The 18,275-nt window shown below is 45.2% G+C and overlaps 1 protein-coding gene and 1 long non-coding RNA gene across 2 annotated transcripts in view; one reads left to right on the forward strand and one right to left on the reverse strand.

The window, feature by feature from the left end:
- The window catches only part of LOC120998684, a 16,534-nt gene extending 12,330 nt beyond the window's left edge, over positions 1–4,204 (forward strand). Inside the window, exon 3 of the long non-coding RNA XR_005778460.1 lies at positions 4,157–4,204. This is a non-coding gene — a long non-coding RNA (uncharacterized LOC120998684). The remainder of the gene's footprint in view (positions 1–4,156) is intronic.
- SOD2 (superoxide dismutase 2) overlaps positions 1–17,825 on the reverse strand; it is a 26,800-nt gene extending 8,975 nt beyond the window's left edge. Inside the window, exons 1-3 of the mRNA XM_040429456.1 lie at positions 17,695–17,825; positions 13,993–14,186; positions 565–681 (exon numbers count right to left, since the gene is read on the reverse strand). Coding sequence (XP_040285390.1) covers positions 565–681; positions 13,993–14,186; positions 17,695–17,723 — 340 coding nt within the window. The 5' untranslated portion in view covers positions 17,724–17,825. The remainder of the gene's footprint in view (positions 1–564; positions 682–13,992; positions 14,187–17,694) is intronic.
- Between the last annotated feature and the right edge of the window lie 450 nt (positions 17,826–18,275).

Consider the following 18,275-nt stretch of genomic DNA (forward strand, 5'->3'; position numbering starts at 1 on the left):
AAATAAATAAATCAATCTGCGGTGGGCCATTATGGGGGCATTATTTAAACCATGGGAGAAATTATTTAAGATGGGGCCTACATTGGGGGCATTATAAAAGCTTGGGGGGGGGGGTAAAAAAATAAATAAAAAATAAATTTTAAAAAAAAATCACACTATGGGCGACATTATTTTACTAGGGGACCTACATGGGAAACATTATTAAAGCTGGTGACACAAAAAAAAAAAAAAAAGAAAAAGAAATAAAATTCCTACACTATGGGGGACATTATTTTAGCTGGGGGCCTACTATCCTGTGGGTGTTCTCAGAAGGGTGGGTCTAGAATGAACTGCCAATCAAATAGATCAATTTTTCATGTCCGTTTTTAACGGACATGAAAAACTGATGCAAAACTGACGATAAAAACGGACACAGCCAGAAAATGGATGCACACACTAATGCAACATGGCCATGAAAAACTGACAGCGTGTTTTTTATTGACTTTTTTCAGTGTCAGGTGCATGTAGCCTTAATGTACATGAAGAAGCAATATTTTATTTTAAACGAAGCACATGTATACTGACCTTGAGGTTCTCCACCACCGTTGGGAGAAAGATTTGTCCAGAAAATTGTGTGATTTACATGTCCACCACCATTAAATTTAAGTGCAGGCTGAAGAGCTACTTGCGCAGTCACATCACCTACAAATCAATTACAAAGGCAGATTACGTCATATATCTCTCCTGCTGTAGTAGTTTGTAACCCATCTTAGTCATACTTATTGCAATTGTCTGTGTTATGTATGTATACCCCTTCTCATATGTACAGCGCCATGGAATGAATGTAACAATAAAATACAGTAGTTTCCCAGTGGAAAAAAAATTCAAATAAAAAAAGGGCCACAAAGGGTTAAAAAATAAGAAACTTAGTTACAAAATGAAAACATACAGTTAGACCAAGGAGGACGTTAGGATAGTAAACTCAAAGCAATAACATTCCTTGACAATAGAAGATGCAGAATAAAAATGACAAATTAATGGGAGTCAATGTAAAGGCAAGACAGCAGGCGATTGTCAGGAGAGAAGCGTTCCTTCCCGACAATCGCCTGCTTGTTAGCAGAGGAGACCGCTGATATTACATGCAGTGATCTCCTCCCCAGAAAGGGAAGGAATGATCCCCATGCCATCGCTCGCCTCCATACTGACTAGTTGTTTGCAGCCAACAGATCGTGATTATACATCTGCCAACAGCAATAATTTTTTAACCAGTTTAAAAAATCTGGGTTACTCGATGAACAAGCGTGTGCTCATTCATCAGGTAATTGGTGGCAGTATTGTGCCTCATTCACACGTCAGTGATTTCCATCAGTGTGAATGAGGCTTTACACTGCCAGATCATCGCCAACGAGGGTTACCACGAACGCTCGTTAGCAATGATACAGCCGAATATATTCAGCCTTAGGCCTCATGCAAACGGCCGTTGCCTTATTGCGGCCGGCAAACAGTGGGTCCACAATATGCGGGCACTGGCCGTGTGCTCCCCGCATCATGGATGCAGACCCATTCACTTTAAAATATAACATTTTTACGGTGGACGGATCACAGACCCATTCAAGTTGAATGGGTCTCGATCCATACCAACCACTGCCCGTGCATTGGGGACCGCAAATTGCGGTCCCCAATGCACGGAACAGCTGCACAACAGCCGTCTGCATGAGGCTTTAAAGGGATTCTGTCACCAGGTTTTGGGCTATAGAGCTGCGGACATGCACGGCTAGATCGCCGCTAGCATGTCCGCAATATACCGGTCCTATAGGGCCGTGTCCTTTTATTTTCTTTAAAAAGGGATTTTAGAGATATGTAAATTAGTCTTGTATGTGTCCAAGGGGCTGTACTAACCTTCCTGGAGCCCAGCACCGCCTATAGCCTCCGAATCCCCTCCTTTCATCAACGATAGATTGCTGCGAGCTCGCGCATGCGCAGTGCCTGTATAGTGTTCCTTCCCTGTGCTGGCATCAGCCTCAGGGAAAGAACTGCGCATCGCGAGATTACGGCGATCTATCGTTGATGAAAGGAGGAGATTCGGAGGATATAGGCGAAAACGCACAGCCCTATAGGACTGGTATATTGCGGACATGCTAGCGGCGATCTAGCCGTGCATGTCCACAGCTCTATAACCGAAAACTTGGTGACAGAATCCCTTTAAAGGGGTACTCCGATTACCATAAATATAACTAGTGTTTTACACTAATTCATCATCAATAATTACCTAATATAATGTAAATTTCCCATATTTACCATTCAGTAGTTATAAAAGTAGTTTTCTTCCTCTGCTACCCAAAGTGTTTCCTCATAAACCTGTAGTTCTGAGCCTTTGTTCGGTCGAGCATGCTCAGTGTGTTGCTATCAATTCTCTAGCTAAATGTCTTGTGAAAAAGGGAGTGTTAGGGTCCATTCACACATCCGTATGTGTTTTGCGGATCCACAAAACACAGACACCGGCAATGTGCGTTCCGCATTTTGCGGACCGCACATCGCCGGCACTTAATAGAAAATGCCTAATTTTGTCTGCAATTGCGGACAAGAATAGGACATGTTCTATTTTTTTCGGGAACGGAATTGCGGACCCGGAAGTGCAGATCCGCATTTCCGGATCCGGACAGCACAATGCGGAACAGAATTGCGGACGTGTGAATGGAGCCTAAGTGTGCTGCTGATTACTGAGTAGAGGGGCGTGACTGGGCTGTATATCAGGCAGCCAATCAATGAACATCAACACTCACAGCAGGAAAGCTAGGGATTATAGTCTTCTGAGGGAAGATCAGGCGCCATGATACTCTGTTGCAGGCTCACACAGGAGCTAGACACACTGATTGCAAGGTAAATTTAGGCTCTGGTTATAGGTTTAGGTATGGGTTCTGGTTGGGTCACAGCTTGCAGCCTTAATGCAGTTTTTCAAAAATTAATGGGAACCTGTCACCTGAAAAACGCATATTAAACCGACCACAGTACCTTACAGTATCCCCCAGTGTGTTGCTAATCATGTTTTTCTTGCCTCTCTGTGTTTCTTCATACTTGTTACGATGTTTTAATGTCGGTTGGCGCTGTCTCCGAGTCAGGCTTGGAGTCAAGGGGGGCAGCGGCCTAGGCGTCTCTAATCCTGCTCTCCCCGCCTTGATTCACACGCCGCATCTCAGTGCCGGGAACGCGCTCTCAGCCCGCATGCGCAGTAAAGGGCTGCTGTAGCGCGATCCCGGCTCCGGTTCGTACACTCAGCCGGATTCCATCTCGCTACAGCGCATGCGCCCGCCAGGCTTACATACTCGCGAGTATGTAAGGCTGGCGGGCGCATGCGCTGTAGCGATACTGAAGCCGGCTGAGTGTACGAGGACAGTGTGGATGCGGACAGCACACTGTGTGCTATCCGTATCTTTTGCGGCCCCATTGAAAAATAATGGGTCCGGATCCCTTCCGCAAGGTTGTGGAACAGATCCAGACCCATTTTGCGGACGTGCGAATGGACCCTTACACTCAGCGGAAATAGAGTTTAGGGGCAACTTGGTACAAAGCACCGCACTCATGAGAGCTTCCCCCTCTGCAGTGGTCTCAGATTGGATGCTAATGCTATGTAGTCTTAGAATGGCACAGAGAGCTCGGCAGGGTCAGGTTGGCACAGTATGAGGCCATGTAGACTTAGGGTGGCACAGAGCTCTGCAGGGTCTGGGTGGTAGGCTTAGGGTAGCACAGTGTGGTAATGTACTGTATGTAGTGCACATAGTGGGATGTATAGTGTGATTGTGTACTGTTATACTATTATAGTGTACATGTACTATATATATTCTGTTATAGTGTACATAGTGATACAGTATATAGTGTGATAGTATCCTGGACTATAGTGCACATAGTTTAATAGTGTATGGTATATAGTGTGACAGTGATGCTTTTCCTTGGCCACTGCTGTCTGTGTGAACCCGACCCTGCCCCTCATGCAGCCTCCTGTTCCATGGTGCTTGCAGGATTAGCATTGGCAATGAGAGTAGGGGTATAAGTCAGTCATGCTGTGACATCTGTGTATCAGCCAGGAAGCATGTGCTGGGCCCCGCACCGGGTACACAGGCACATCACAGTCTGCTGCATCTACAGGTTCTTCTCAGAAAATTTGCATATTGTGATAAAGTTCATTATTTTCTGTAATGTACTGATAAACATTAGACTTTCATATATTTTAGATTCATTACACACAACTGAAGTAGTTCAAGCCTTTTCTTTTTTTAATATTGATAATTTTGGCATACAGCTCATGAAAACCCAAAATTCCTATCTCAAAAAATTAGCATATTTCATCCGACCAATAAAAGAAAAGTATTTTTAATACAAAAAAAGTCAACCTTCAAATAATTAAGTTCAGTTATGCACTCAATACTTGGTCGGGAATCCTTTTGCAGAAATGACTGCTTCAATGCAGCGTGGCATGGAGGCAATCAGCCTGTGGCACTTGTAGGAGAGTACCTGGGGTGGTGGTAAACGGGAGGTACGTGCCACCGGGGGTCCTGGCCCCGGTGGAGTAAGAGCCGGAAAAGTGCATTTTGCAGCGGATCCGGGCCGGCTCTTATTGGGAGCAGGCAGATATGCGGGCGGGTGCCTGTCTCCCCACGGTCCGGGCCAGGTTTTGCAGGGAAGGGTTAAAACCCGACCAGCACAAGGGTGTGGTGCACAGTGTGGAGCTTCTGGGTTCTCTGGCTGTGAGAGTAAGGAGTGGAGGTGAGCTGGGCTGTGTGCTGAGGCCTGTAAAGGAGTGGGCAGGGACCCGCAGCTGAATCCAGGAGGGATCCGTTTCCTGTGGCTAGAAGCAGGACCCATGGACTTACTTCACCAAGGAGAAAAGGTGACATTACTCCTGGCTTTAAATATAGACTTTGCTTTATGTGACTGAAACAGGCCTCAAGTAGCCCGCAGCAGGGACTTGCTGTGTTTGAAATATTATTTTTGCTGTGTGTGACCACCCTCCCTATGAACTGCACCGTCTTTCACAAATAAGCACCGTGTGAATAAACAAAGCATTGTGTTTTACACCAAGACCGGTCTGTGTTGCCTCTATACTGCACTCGCTACCACTGCCTACCAGAGCGGATCCCCACACACTGCTGAGGTGTTATGGAGGCCCAGGATGCTTTGATAGCGGCCTTAAGCTCATCCAGAGTGTTGGGTCTTGCGTCTCTCAACTTTCTCTTCCCAATATCCCACAGATTCTCTATGGGGTTCAGGTCAGGAGAGTTGGCAGGCCAATTGAGCACAGTAATACCATGGTCAGTAAACCATTTACCAGTGGTTTTGGCACTGTGAGCAGGTGGCAGGTCATGCTGAAAAATGAAATCTTCATCTCCATAAAGCTTTTCAGCAGATGGAAGCATGAAGTGCTCCAAAATGTCCTGATAGCTAGCTGCATTGACCCTGCCCTTGATAAAACACAGTGGACCAACACCAGCAGCTGACATGGCACCCCAGACCATCACTGACTGTGGGTACTTGACATTGGACTTCAGGCATTTTGGCATTTCCCTCTCCCCAGTCTTCCTCCAGACTCTGGCACCTTGATTTCCGAATGACATGCAAAATTTGCTTTCATCCGAAAAAAGTACTTTGGACCACTGAGCAACAGTCCAGTGCTGCTTCTCTGTAGCCCAGGTCAGGCGCTTCTGCCGCTGTTTCTGGTTCAAAAGTGGCTTGACCTGGGGAATGCGGCACCTGTAGCCCATTTCCTGCACACGCCTGTACACGGTGGCTCTGGATGTTTCTACTCCAGACTCAGTCCACTGCTTCCGCAGGTCCCCCAAGGTCTGGAATCGGTCCTTCTCCACAATCTTCCTCAGGGTCCGGTCACCTCTTCTCGTTGTGCAGCGTTTTCTGCCACACTTTTTCCTTCCCACAGACTTCCCACTGAGGTGCCTTGATACAGCACTCTGGGAACAGCCTATTCGTTCAGAAATTTCTTTCTGTGTCTTACCCTCTTGCTTGAGGGTGTCAATGATGGCCTTCTGGCCAGCAGTCAGGTCGGCAGTATTACCCATGATTGCGGTTTTGAGTAATGAACCAGGCTGGGAGTTTTTAAAAGCCTCAGGAATCTTTTGCAGGTGTTTAGAGTTAATTAGTTGATTCAGATGATTAGGTTAATAGCTCGTTTAGAGAACCTTTTAATGATATGCTAATTTTTTTAGATAGGAATTTTGGGTTTTCATGAGCTGTATGCCAAAATCATCAATATTAAAACAAGAAAAGGCTTGAACTACTTCAGTTGTGTGTAATGAATCTAAAATATATGAAAGTCTAATGTTTATCAGTACATTACAGAAAATAATGAACTTCATCACAATATGCTAATTTTCTGAGAAGAACCTGTATAAGCTGCTCCTCCTTTATTTTTCTGGCCACGGGACAATAGAATGACCTGCCCTGAGGGTCTCCCTCCCATGTCCTCGCTGTCTTACAGTTGGCGGTCAGACCAAAGTCGGAGGTTGGTGTTGCTTGCTGTTGGTCTCCTGTTGACGTGTCCAGCGTTGAGACCCTCGCTGACTTCTTTAAGCAGGTCTGAAGCGCTTAGCCACTTTTCCTCACTGCTGAGCGCGGTAGTGAAGACAGTCCCATAGACTTTTTATTGAGGCAGTCTTCAGTACCGCACTCAACAGGGAGGAGAGACTGCGCTCAGCTGAGAGCTTCAAACTCCTCATTCTAGAGAAAAACAAGGCGCTCTGATCTGGGATCCCCGCTACATTTTACTACACAGCAAGGTCATTTACCCCGCCAGTGACGATCGTGCGCCTCCTTCCTCACTTCAGAGCAGCATGCCATAAGCTGCGGCAGCCCGCTCAAACTGTCCAATCACTAAGCGCCTTAATGTAAAGAGCTTTGTGATTGGTTGTTTCAGGCAGCAGCAGCATCGCTGCGCTGCCTGTGCCGCTCACAGCGCTGATGAATAGCAGGGAAAAGGCGTATCGGTACGCCTTAAACACCTGTTCAGGCCATTTTACTCCCTGGAAAAAGTCTATGACGCTTGTACAGGTGTTATTGCGACCTCTGCAGCCAACTATATAGTAGACAGAGCTGACTGCCAACAACACCAGAGCTATTGGCCAACACCTGATCAGCAGGGGTGTGAAGTGCTGGATCCCTGCCGATAAGGTAGTGGTGGCCTATCATGAGGATAGGTCATCACTCATTAAAAGGTGGACAACCCCTTTAAAGGGGTTTGTCACTTCAAGTAGCATTTATCATAATAGAGAAAGTTAATACAAGGCAGTTACTAATGTATTGTGATTGTCCGTATTGCCTCCTGCTGGATTGCAGGGTGGTCATAACTAGGGTTGCACCGGGTATAGAATTATCAATACCCAATTGATACTTTTGTACCGGTATCAAATATCGGGATTTGCCTTTTACCGATACTAGGCTGCGCCATGTTCGCTCAGCAGCACAGGGGAGAAGGAAGCAGTCTCTCCCTCCCCCCTGTGCTGCTGCTGCCACAAATGATAAGACAGAGGGGGAAGGGCTGTGGCCACTGCGCCAAAGATGATAAATCACCCATTAATTCAAATACAGGAGGAGAGTGCTGGCTGCAGAATCATATAGCCAGCACCTGACCTCTATGACAGGGAGCTGCGATCCACGGAAGTTAACCCCTCAGGTGCGGCACCTGATGGGTTAACAGCCGGCACCCACCTCCTGTATTTGAATTAATGGGCAAGTTATCTTCATTGGTGGTAGTGTGCCCCCCCAACCCCAGTATTAAAAACATTGGTGGTGCAGTGCAATTCCCCCCCCCCCCCCAAATCCCTGCAACCCCAGTATTAAAGTCATTGGTAGCAGTTCCGATCAGAGTCCCAGCAGTGTAATCGCGGGGCTCCGATCAGTAACCATGGCAGCCAGGACGCTGTTGAAGCCCTGGCTGCCATGGTAAGCTCCCTGCTGCTGTGTACAGAAAGCACAGGACAGCAGGGAGAGTGTAAGATCCTATTCACCTTAATAGAGCTCTATTAGGGTAAATAGGACAAGGGAGTAAAAGATCCCAGGTTCTAGCCCCTGAGGGTATCGCCGCGTCCATAACAACTTGCTCTATAAAAATACCACATGAATTAACCTCTCAGGTGAACACTGTAAAATAAAAATAGTGTCCAAAAACTTTTTTTTGTCACCTTACATCACAAAAAGTGCAATACCAAGCGATCAAAGTCATATGCAACCTAAAATAGTACCAGTCATCTCATACCGAAAAAAATAAGCCCCTGCATAAAAGACAGTTGCCCAAAAAATAAAACCGATGGCTTTCAGAATATGGAGACACAAAAAAAAAAAAATAAAAATTTAAAAAAATGCTTTATTATGCAAAACTGAAACAACCATATTTGATATTGTCGCGTCGGTAACAACCTGCTCTATAAAAAATACCAAATGATCTAACCTGTCAGATGAACATTGTAAATAACAAAAAATAAAAAAGTGATAAAACCTATTTTTTGTTACCTTGCCTCACAAAAAGTGTAATATAGAGCAACCAAAAATCATATGTACCCTAAAATAGTACCAACAAAACTGCCACCTTATCCTGTAGTTTCCAAAATGGGGTAATATTTTTTTAAAGTTTCTACTCTACGGGTGCATCAGGGGGTCTTCAAATGTGACATGGCAACTTAAAATTATTCCAGTGAAATCTGCCTTCCAAAAACCAAATGGCATTCCTTTCCTTCTGCGCCCTGCCGTGTGCCCGTACAGCAGTTTACGGCCACATATGGGGTTTTTCTGTATACTACAGAATCAGGGTAATAGATATTGAGTTTTGTTTGGCTGTTAACCCTTGCTTGGTTACTGGAAAAAATGGATTAAAATAGAAAATCTGCCAAAAAAGTGAAATTCTGAAGCTTCATCTCCATTTTCCTTTAAATTCTTGTGGAACACCTAAAGGGTTAGCAATGTTTGTAAAATCAGTTTTGAATACCTTGAGTGGTGTCGTTTCTAAAATGTGGCCATTTATGGGTGGTTTCTATTATGTAAGCCTCACAGTGACTTCAGACCTGAACTGGTCCTTAAAAAGTGTGTTTTGGAAATTTTCAAAAAATTTCAAGATTTGCTTCTAAACTTCTAAGCATTCTAACATCCCCAAAAAATAAAATGTAATTTACAAAATGATCCAAACATGAAGTAGACATATGTGAAATGTAAAGTAATAACTCTTATGAGGTATCACTATCTATTATAAAAGTAGAGAAATAGAAATTTTGAAAATTCCAAATTTTTGGTAAATTTGGTATTTTTTTTATAAATAAAAATTACCGTGTTTTTCATTTTATAAGACGCACTTTTTTCCACTCCAAAGTGGAGGGGAAAAGTCACTGCGTCTTATAAAACGAATAGAACTAAAATTAATGGCAGGCTCAGGAGTTGTTAGTGAGAGCTCCTGAGCCACCTAAACTGTTGGGCGGGCTGGCGGCTTCACTAAAGGCTTCTGCCGCTAGCCCGCGCTTCCTTAACAAGACTGCACCAGGGATGGGCGGGCTGGCGGCTTCACTTATTGTGCTCCGCTGCTGCCAGCCCACCCGCTATTATAGTAAACTGAACTGAATTTTCTCCTGGTACGGAGATTTCAGAGACTTCCACTTGTGTTTTACCTCTTCTACCTCTTGAATCAGTAACTCTGGGCTTGTCTCCTCCCTTTTGTCAATGTCCTTTCCTGAATTCATACAAGAAGCGAAGTGCAGAACTTGCAGCTGGCTGCACAGCATCTTCTGCTTTCTGCGTCGCTCCATGGAATCATCCACCAGGACTGGCTGGGATCTCGCCATCACCTTTACGCCGCACGTCCAGACAAGGGCGGTTAGAGAGGGAATCCAAAAGCCCTCCGCCATCCTGTCACTGCTTCCTGCTCCCGAACTACTTGTCTGGACGTGCGGTGTAAAGAAGAAGGTGATTGCAAGATCCCAGCCAAAGTCCTGGTGGATTATTCCATGGAGCGACGCAGAAAGCAGAAAATGCTGTGCAGCCAGCTGCAAGTCCTGAGCTTCCTTCCTGAATTCATACAAGAAGCGGACATTGTCAAAAGGGAGGAGACAAGCCCAGAGTTACTGATTCAAGAGGTAGAAGAGGTAAAACACAAGTGGAAGTCTCTGAAATCTCCGTACCAGGAGAAGGTGAATGAAGTTGAAGAGATATTAGAGTAAACTGTTGGGCGGGATGGCAGCTTCAATGAATGTGCTCTGCTGCCGTCAGCCCGCACTTCTTTAGTCCTGCTGATTAGTGGTGAGCGCAGTGGTGCTGCCCTCACCTCCATCAGCTTCCTTCCAATTTCCCGCTGTACCAGCTCTGCTCCTGCTGTGTACAGCGGTTTTGTGTACCCAGTCCCCGGGTGAGTGGAGCTCAGGGCAATATAAAAATTACTGAAGTATAAAAGTGGATTCCTATGGATGAGGGGGGGTTAGTCATATTTAATATAAGCACTGTCCAGGTACTGTTCTGTAATTGTCATGTGTTTATATTAAATATGACTATAACCCCCCTCATCCATAGGAATCCACGCATGTGCTGCAGTATATGAGTGGATTTCTATGGATGAGGGGGGTTATAGTCATATTTAGTATAAACACATGCCAATTACAGAACAGTCCCTGGATAGTGTTTATATTTAATCTGACTATAACTCCCCTCATCCTTGAGAATACACCAATGTACAGTACATCAGTGTATTCTCTAGGATGATGGGGGTATAATCACATAAGTGTCATCCATAGATCCCTCATAACAGTGCATCATCCACAGATCCCCTCCATAGCAGTGTCATCCACAGATCACCCATAATAGTGTCATCCACAGACCACCATTAGTTCAAAACCCACCAAAAGCACACCTTTTGGTTAAAAATATTTATTTTCTCATTTTCCTCATTGCGTCTTATAAACAGGTGCGTCTTATAAAACGAAAAATACGGTAAATATTTTGATTCAAATTTACCACTGTCATGAAGTACAATATGTGACAAAAAAAACAATCTCAGAATGGCCTGGATAAGTAAAAAGCGTTTTAAAGTTATCACCACATAGTGACATGTCAGATTTGCAAAAAAAGACCTGGTCCTTAAGGTAAAAAATGGCAAGGTCTTTAAGGGGTTAACTTCCACTACATAATAAATGCTATTTTTTACTGTGAGGCAACCACCTTAACCCCATTGCTGCATTGTCACGTACATGTACGTGAGGAAATGCGGCTTCTTGCTGCATCCTCAGGTGCATGTACGTGATGTGATCAGCAGCACAGGCCCGACTGTTACTGATAGCCGGGCCCCTGCTGCATCGCTGTATGCTGCGATGCCGGCGGATTAACCCTTTCACATGCAGTGGTCAGCGCTGACCGCGGCACGTGCAGGGTTTGCAGAGGGAGGGGGCTCCCTCTGACTCCATCGGCCCCCCACGCTGTGTTGACAGGGGGCCGATGGTTAAACAGGCATCGGAGCCTGCCAGCAACGAAAGCCCAGAAGATCCAGCTTGCAGGCTGGGTGTCCTAGGCAACTGTCAGCGTCTTACTGTGTAAGACGCTGACAATTCAATACAGAATGTATTGTACTGAATTGAAACAGGGATCAAACCCTGAAAAGGTGAAGTCCCATAGTAGGACAAAAAAAACTAAATAAAAATAAAAGCCCCCTCACCATAAGTGTTAAAAAAAACTATTAAAAATAATTTTAAAAAAATTAGGTATTGCCGCGTCCATGATGACGTGCACTATAAAAATGTCACATAATCTACCACCTCAGATGAACGCTGTAAAAAAAAATTTAATAAAAACTGAGCAAAAAGTGTAATTCCAAGCGATCAAAAAGACATATGTACCCCAATATAGTACCCATCAAACAGTCATCTCTTCCCGCAAAAAATGAGATCCTACCTAAGACAATTGCCCAAAAGTAAAAAAATAAAATAAAAAAAATGGCTTTTAGAAAATGGATGCTAAAACATGATTTTTACTGAAATACATAAAAAAAAAAAAAAAGTTGACATTAGGCATCGCCACGTCTGTAATACCCTGCTGTACATCATATGTACCCAAAAATGGTACCTATAAAAAACGTTAACTCTTTCCACAAAAAATGAGCCCCTAAACAAGATCATCAGCAGAAAAATAAAAAAAAATATTTTTATTTTATTGTACACAACCGAAATTAAAAAATAGACATTAGGTATTGCTACGTCCGTAATGACCTGCTCTATAAAAATATCACATGATCTACACCCCCTCAGGTGAACGCTGTTAAAAATAAATAAATAAAAACTGTGCGAAAATAGCCATTTTTTGGTCACCTTGTCCCAAAGTGTCATATTGAATTATCAAAAAAATTATATGTACCCAAAAATGGTGCTAAAATTTTTTAGCTCTTCTTGCACAAAAGAAAAAATAAATAAAAAAGAGCCCCTAACACAAGACGATCAGCAGAAAAATAAAAAAAATTAGCTTTAAGAAAATGAAGATCCGAAAACATTTTTGTTTTCAAAAAGGCTTTATTATGCAAGACTGAAACAAGAACAACAAAAAAATACACATATTTGGTATTGGCACGTCGGTATGAACCTGCTCTATAAAAAACGACATGATATATCCTGCAAAGTATTATCTGGAATTTTTTAGTTGATGATCCCATTTTTTCACGATATACCATATTTTTCGCTTTATAAGACGCACCTAGGTTTTTAAGGAGGAAAATAAGAAAAGACGAGGCCCTGTTATGGGGGGGATCTGTGGACGAGGCCCTGTTATGGGGGGGGGGGGGGGATCTGTGGACGAGGCCCTGTTATGGGGGGGGGGGGGGATCTGTGGACGAGGCCCTGTTATGGGGGGGGGGGGGATCTGTGGACGAGGCCCTGTTTTGGGGGGGGGGGGGGGATCTGTGGACGAGGCCCTGTTATGGGGGGGGGGGGGATCTGTGGACGAGGCCCTGTTATGGGGGGGGGGGGGATCTGTGGACGAGGCCCTGTTATGGGGGGGGGGGGGATCTGTGGACGAGGCCCTGTTATGGGGGGGGGGGGGAATCGATCTGTGGACGAGGCCCTGTTATGGGGGGGGGGGGGGATCTGTGGACGAGGCCCTGTTATGGGGGGGGGGGGGGATCTGTGGACGAGGCCCTGTTATGGGGGGGATCTGTGGACGAGGCCATGTTATGGGGGGGGGGGGATCTGTGGACGAGGCCATGTTATGGGGGGGGGGGATCTGTGGACGACGCACTGTTATGGGGGATCTGTGGACGATACTGCTATGGGGGAATATGTGGATGACACAGAGGGTATATAGTATCTTATGCTGGTCTCCTCATGTCCCTGTGTAAATAGTGACCCCCATTACATCAGGCCCCGCTCACAGCAGTCTTCTTATTTAAAGATTAGTCATGTAATCCTTAACAAGTGGCTCAGCTTTGTTAAACTACCTTAATCGTGTGTAGTAGTACTCACTATCAAGCTAGCAGGCAGGCCGGCAGCATAACCTCACTCAGTCTACATTAGGATGCAAGCAAATGACACCTTGCTAGCTTGATAGTGAGTACTACTACAGACGATTATGGTAATTTAACAAAGCTGAGCCATTTGTTGAGGATTACATGACTAATCTTTACATATGAAGACTGTTGTGAGCAGGGCCCGGTGTACAGGGGTACAGTGACTGCACCAGGCCCTGCCATGAGTGAAACAGCAGTTGCCAGCCTCAAGTGCCTCCTCCCACCCCGCGTGATAGAGCTCTGATACATAGCAGGCCGCGCTGTGCAGCATAGCAGCCGGCGATGTATCCTTCTCTTTATAAGACGCACTGCCATTTCCCCCCCACTTTAGGGAGAAAAAAGTGCGTCTTATAAAGCGAAAAAAAACGTTTTTTTTTTAGCTCAAGTTGAACTGAAAACATGTCATTAATTAAAATAATTTACATTCATTTGTTTGAGGCATGTTTCACAATGCCAGCCATTAAACATTGAGAAAAACTAAGGGCTCTTACCTTTTGCCAGGGCCTCGGCATATTTCTCCTCTGCAATGTTTAGGTTGTTCACGTAGGCGGCATGATGTTTGCTGTGGTGAAGCTGCATGATCTCGGCACTGATATGGGGCTGCAGTGCGCCATAATCATAGGGCAAGTCTGGCAACGTATGCTTCTGTCTTGAGGCCAAAGCAGGTGCAAGTCTAAGGCTGGTCCTATAAGGAAACCACACAGCTCAGTATTAAGATTACAGCATCATAAAGGCGACCCCATCTACACACTAGGGGTGAGGAAGGAGGGCACACAACGACTTGTCAGTCAGTCCGTGCATTACTTTGGCGTCCGTTTCTTCAGGAGTGCTCTGAGATGTGACAGTGCACTGTTACTCCTCCTGAAAATGAATTCATACAACGCTGTGTTTCCATTCCCCTTGTCAGCAGAGGGTGCCCCCCATGCCCAGACACTGGAAGTGCTTTCTGACTGGACACTATAGTGGCACACCACTGACAAGGGGTATAGTGTCACCCGAATTTCAAATTATTGACACATTTCCAAAAGGAATAACAGAGGAGCAGTATAATGTAAAATTCCAAGAAAAGATGCTGCAATTTAGGGAGCTTGCAAGCAATTACTACATTTCCCTGCAAAGGATTATGGAATTTATACACAGATTTTCCATCACTGTAGAGGTCATAGGCATACTGTTAGCTGTCTAATAATAAGAGATGCTTGGCAAATGCATTTTGTACAAAACCATCTGAGCCCGTCTGCCAAACGTCAAGGCGATCTCAGTTAGACAGGTCCTAACACTGAATACTACCTGTTATGCGCCATAATGGCCGCCATAAAATTCAGGAAGTGTTGGTCCCACATGCATGCTGGATCCACTCTAGAGTTGTTGCGATACCAAAATTTTGATTCGGTTTCGATACCATAAAAAAGTATTGCGATACCAGATACCACGCAAAAAAAATAAAAACACCAAAAAACCCACGTGCATTCCACATTTAAAAGAAATGGCGAACCACTGAGTTTTTTTTTTTTTCTTCCTGTTCCGGCATTCACCGCATAGATTTTTTTTATATTTTAATAGTTTGGACTTTTCGGACATGGCGATATGTTTATTTATTTATTGTTTATATATTTTTATTATGTAAAATTCGGAAAGGGGGTGATTTATACTTTTTTGTTTTTTTTACAGTTTATTTAAGAACTATTTCCCCCCCTTAGGGGCCAGAACCTGGTATCTTTTATTCCCTTGTCCTAGTCACCGATAGAGCTCTATCAGGGTGAATAGGACCTCACACTCAACCTGCTGCCCTGTGCATAGTGCACACAGCAGCAGGGAGCCGACTATGGCAGCCAGGGCTTCAGTAGCATCCTGGCTGCCATGGTAACCGATCGGAGCCCCAGGATTACACTGCTGAGGCTTCAATCAGAACTGCCACTGCCACCAGTGAGAGGAGGGGACCCTGTGGCCACTGCCACCAATGAGGGGGAGGGGAGAGGGGGACCCTGTGGCCACTGCCACCAATGACTTTAATACTGGGGGTGTTGAGGGGGGGCGCACTGCACCACCAATGATAATTAACCTTTAATACAGGAGGCAGGTGCCGGCAGCAGATCAGCGACAGTTAACCCCTCCGTTCGCCCACATTAGCTTCTCTCCCTGGGCGTTCCTTCTCCCTGGCTGTGACGTCCTGCGCTGCGATTGGATCCAGCATGCATGTGGAACCAACACTTTCTGAACTTTATGGCGGCCATTATGGCGCATAACAGGTAGTATTCAGTGTTATGACCCGTCTTACAGAGATCGCCTTGACGTTCGGCAGACTGGCTCAGATGGTTTTGTACAAAATGCATTTGCCAAGCATCTCACTTTATAAATAAGCGTAGCATTAGCACTATAACTTTTTTTATTGTACTTTATCTGGTTTGCAGAGTGCTGTTGCATTGTCTTTTTTTTCTCTGTTTTTAGCCATGGCATCGTGCACCTGCGCATTGGGATGTGCTGACTGACCCTTTTATTTGCAGGTTCATTGAAATCTACATTCCCACTATGGGCGACCTATCTACTAGTTGGCAGCAGTGTCCAGGCCCTTGGTGTACATACAAGCCCAACGTGCAGGTATTGGGGGCGATTAATCAATGTACTTACATCTGGGTTCTAGCAATAAAGGGATCATTTCACTATAGACAACCCCTTTAAAATTGAAGCCATTTAAGGATACTTTCACACTAGCGTTAAAGTGTCCGGTATTGAGTTCCGTCCTAGGGGCTCAATACCGGAAAAGAACTGAACAGTTTTATCCTAATGCATTCTGAATGGAGAGCAATCTGTTCAGGATGTCTTCAGTTTAGTCACTGTACAGTATTTGGCCAAAATTCCGGAACACTTGCCGGACTGCGGGATGTGGCATTATTTTCCATTGAAATGCATTAATGCCGGCACCAAGTGTTCCTGCAAAATGTATCCGGTTTTCCAGTCTGCGCATACCTTTAAAAATGCAAAAATAAATAAATAAATATATATATATTTATATATATCAGATTCGTTTTTCCGGATGACACCGGAGAGACAGATCCGGTATTTCAATGCATTTGTAACACTGATTTCCGGATCCAGCAGGCAGTTCCGGCGACGCAACTGCTTGCCGGATCTTCACAACGAAAGTGTGAAAGTACAGTTAACCTGGCTTTTGAGATCTGGAGCAAAATGTGAATTTTCCCAGAGTTACCGTGGGCTGCTCATTACCCGAGACTCCACCACTGATGAAATGAATGACCATGTATTTAAAGGGGTTGTCGAGTGGTATTTATTTTTTCTATACTTAGCTCACCATCATAAAAGCCAACCTCACTAATCCCCCCCCCCCCCCCCCTTACCACCATTCCAACTGCTCTCCACCTCCAGGCTTGACACGGTGGGACACCTCTATGGCCAAGAGACTGGTTGCTTAAGGGCTCACGCACTCAACCGTGTGTATTTTGCAGTCTGCAAAACACAGATCCACAGAAAAAACGGAATGACGTACGCATGCATTCCATATTTTGTGGAACGGAACAGCTGGCCCTAACAGAACAGTCCTATCCTTGTCCATAATGCGGACAATAATAGGACTTGTTCTAGGTTTTTGCAGAACGTTAATACAGAAATTGAATGCACACGGAGAAACTTGTTTTTTTTAAATGAACGGCTTCGCATACGGTTCACAAAAAAAGAAGAAAATGGGACGGACACAGAAATAACATTCACGTGCATGTGATTCCACTCGGTCATTTCTTTTAGTATGCCCCTGCATGAGCCCTAAAGCTGGGACCAGGAATAGGAGTAGGGTCCTGACGCAGCAGTGAACCGATGAGTATGGTTTTATTGTTAACCCATTGTAAGCCATATATAAAAATACCACCACTCCATACATGTAGGGGCCAGGTCCCCAGGCTGGATCATGGTGGGCAAAACATGACATGGCAGAAGACAAGCGAGAACAGGTCTTGACTGTGGCTCTTTTGGCACAGCAGTCACGTGCCGTGCACGAGGAGAATCCTGCCTCCTGTCACAGGAAACCTCCCCTACCACAGTCAGGTTGACTGCAGAGGGGCACAGGTCCACACTTACATAACTGCTAGCAGCGCCTCAGTACAGGACGTAAAGAGACACGACGTCTGTGCAGCGAGAGGCTGGCGCACAGCACGGGGTCATTACGGGCGCTGGTCACTCACCTGGCGCACACGCTGAGCCTATACAACATGACTACTACTGTAAGACGCGGCTCCTCACTGCTTGTGTCAGCGGGACAGTCTGTCCTTGCCGCGGCTCCTCCCACTGGACGAAATATAGTTCCGGGCCGTGCGTAAACCACGCCCCTTTCTCTTCACGTTTGGCGCAGGCGCAGTAATGTGTACAATTCGGAGACTATCGTGTCTGTAGCGGCATTAGCTAGTAGTGCAAGCCAGTCTGCCACTACATGCCTTGTGCAACCTAGATCAAAGGGGTTGTCTCAGGAGCAATCTAGTATTAGGCTAGGGCTTATAATCATAGTCTATGGTGTCGTGCTGCGACTGAGACAGGACAGTAGCAAAAAATCCATCCAAGTTGCAGTGCGACACCATAGATTATCGTTATAAAAATTGTTGTGTGACATGTGTTGCAGCGCAGTTGTGCCCAATGTGTTGCGCGACTTATTATCACGCGACACATTTCGTTGTGTAGCCCTAGCCTTACACGGTGGCGTTTTTTTTGTTCCCTATGTTCTGAAAAGGACACATTATTCTATGGTTCAGTAAGATTATAGTCCATATAT

This window comes from Bufo bufo, chromosome 4 (genome assembly GCF_905171765.1).
Source record: "Bufo bufo chromosome 4, aBufBuf1.1, whole genome shotgun sequence".
NCBI lineage: Eukaryota > Metazoa > Chordata > Amphibia > Anura > Bufonidae > Bufo > Bufo bufo.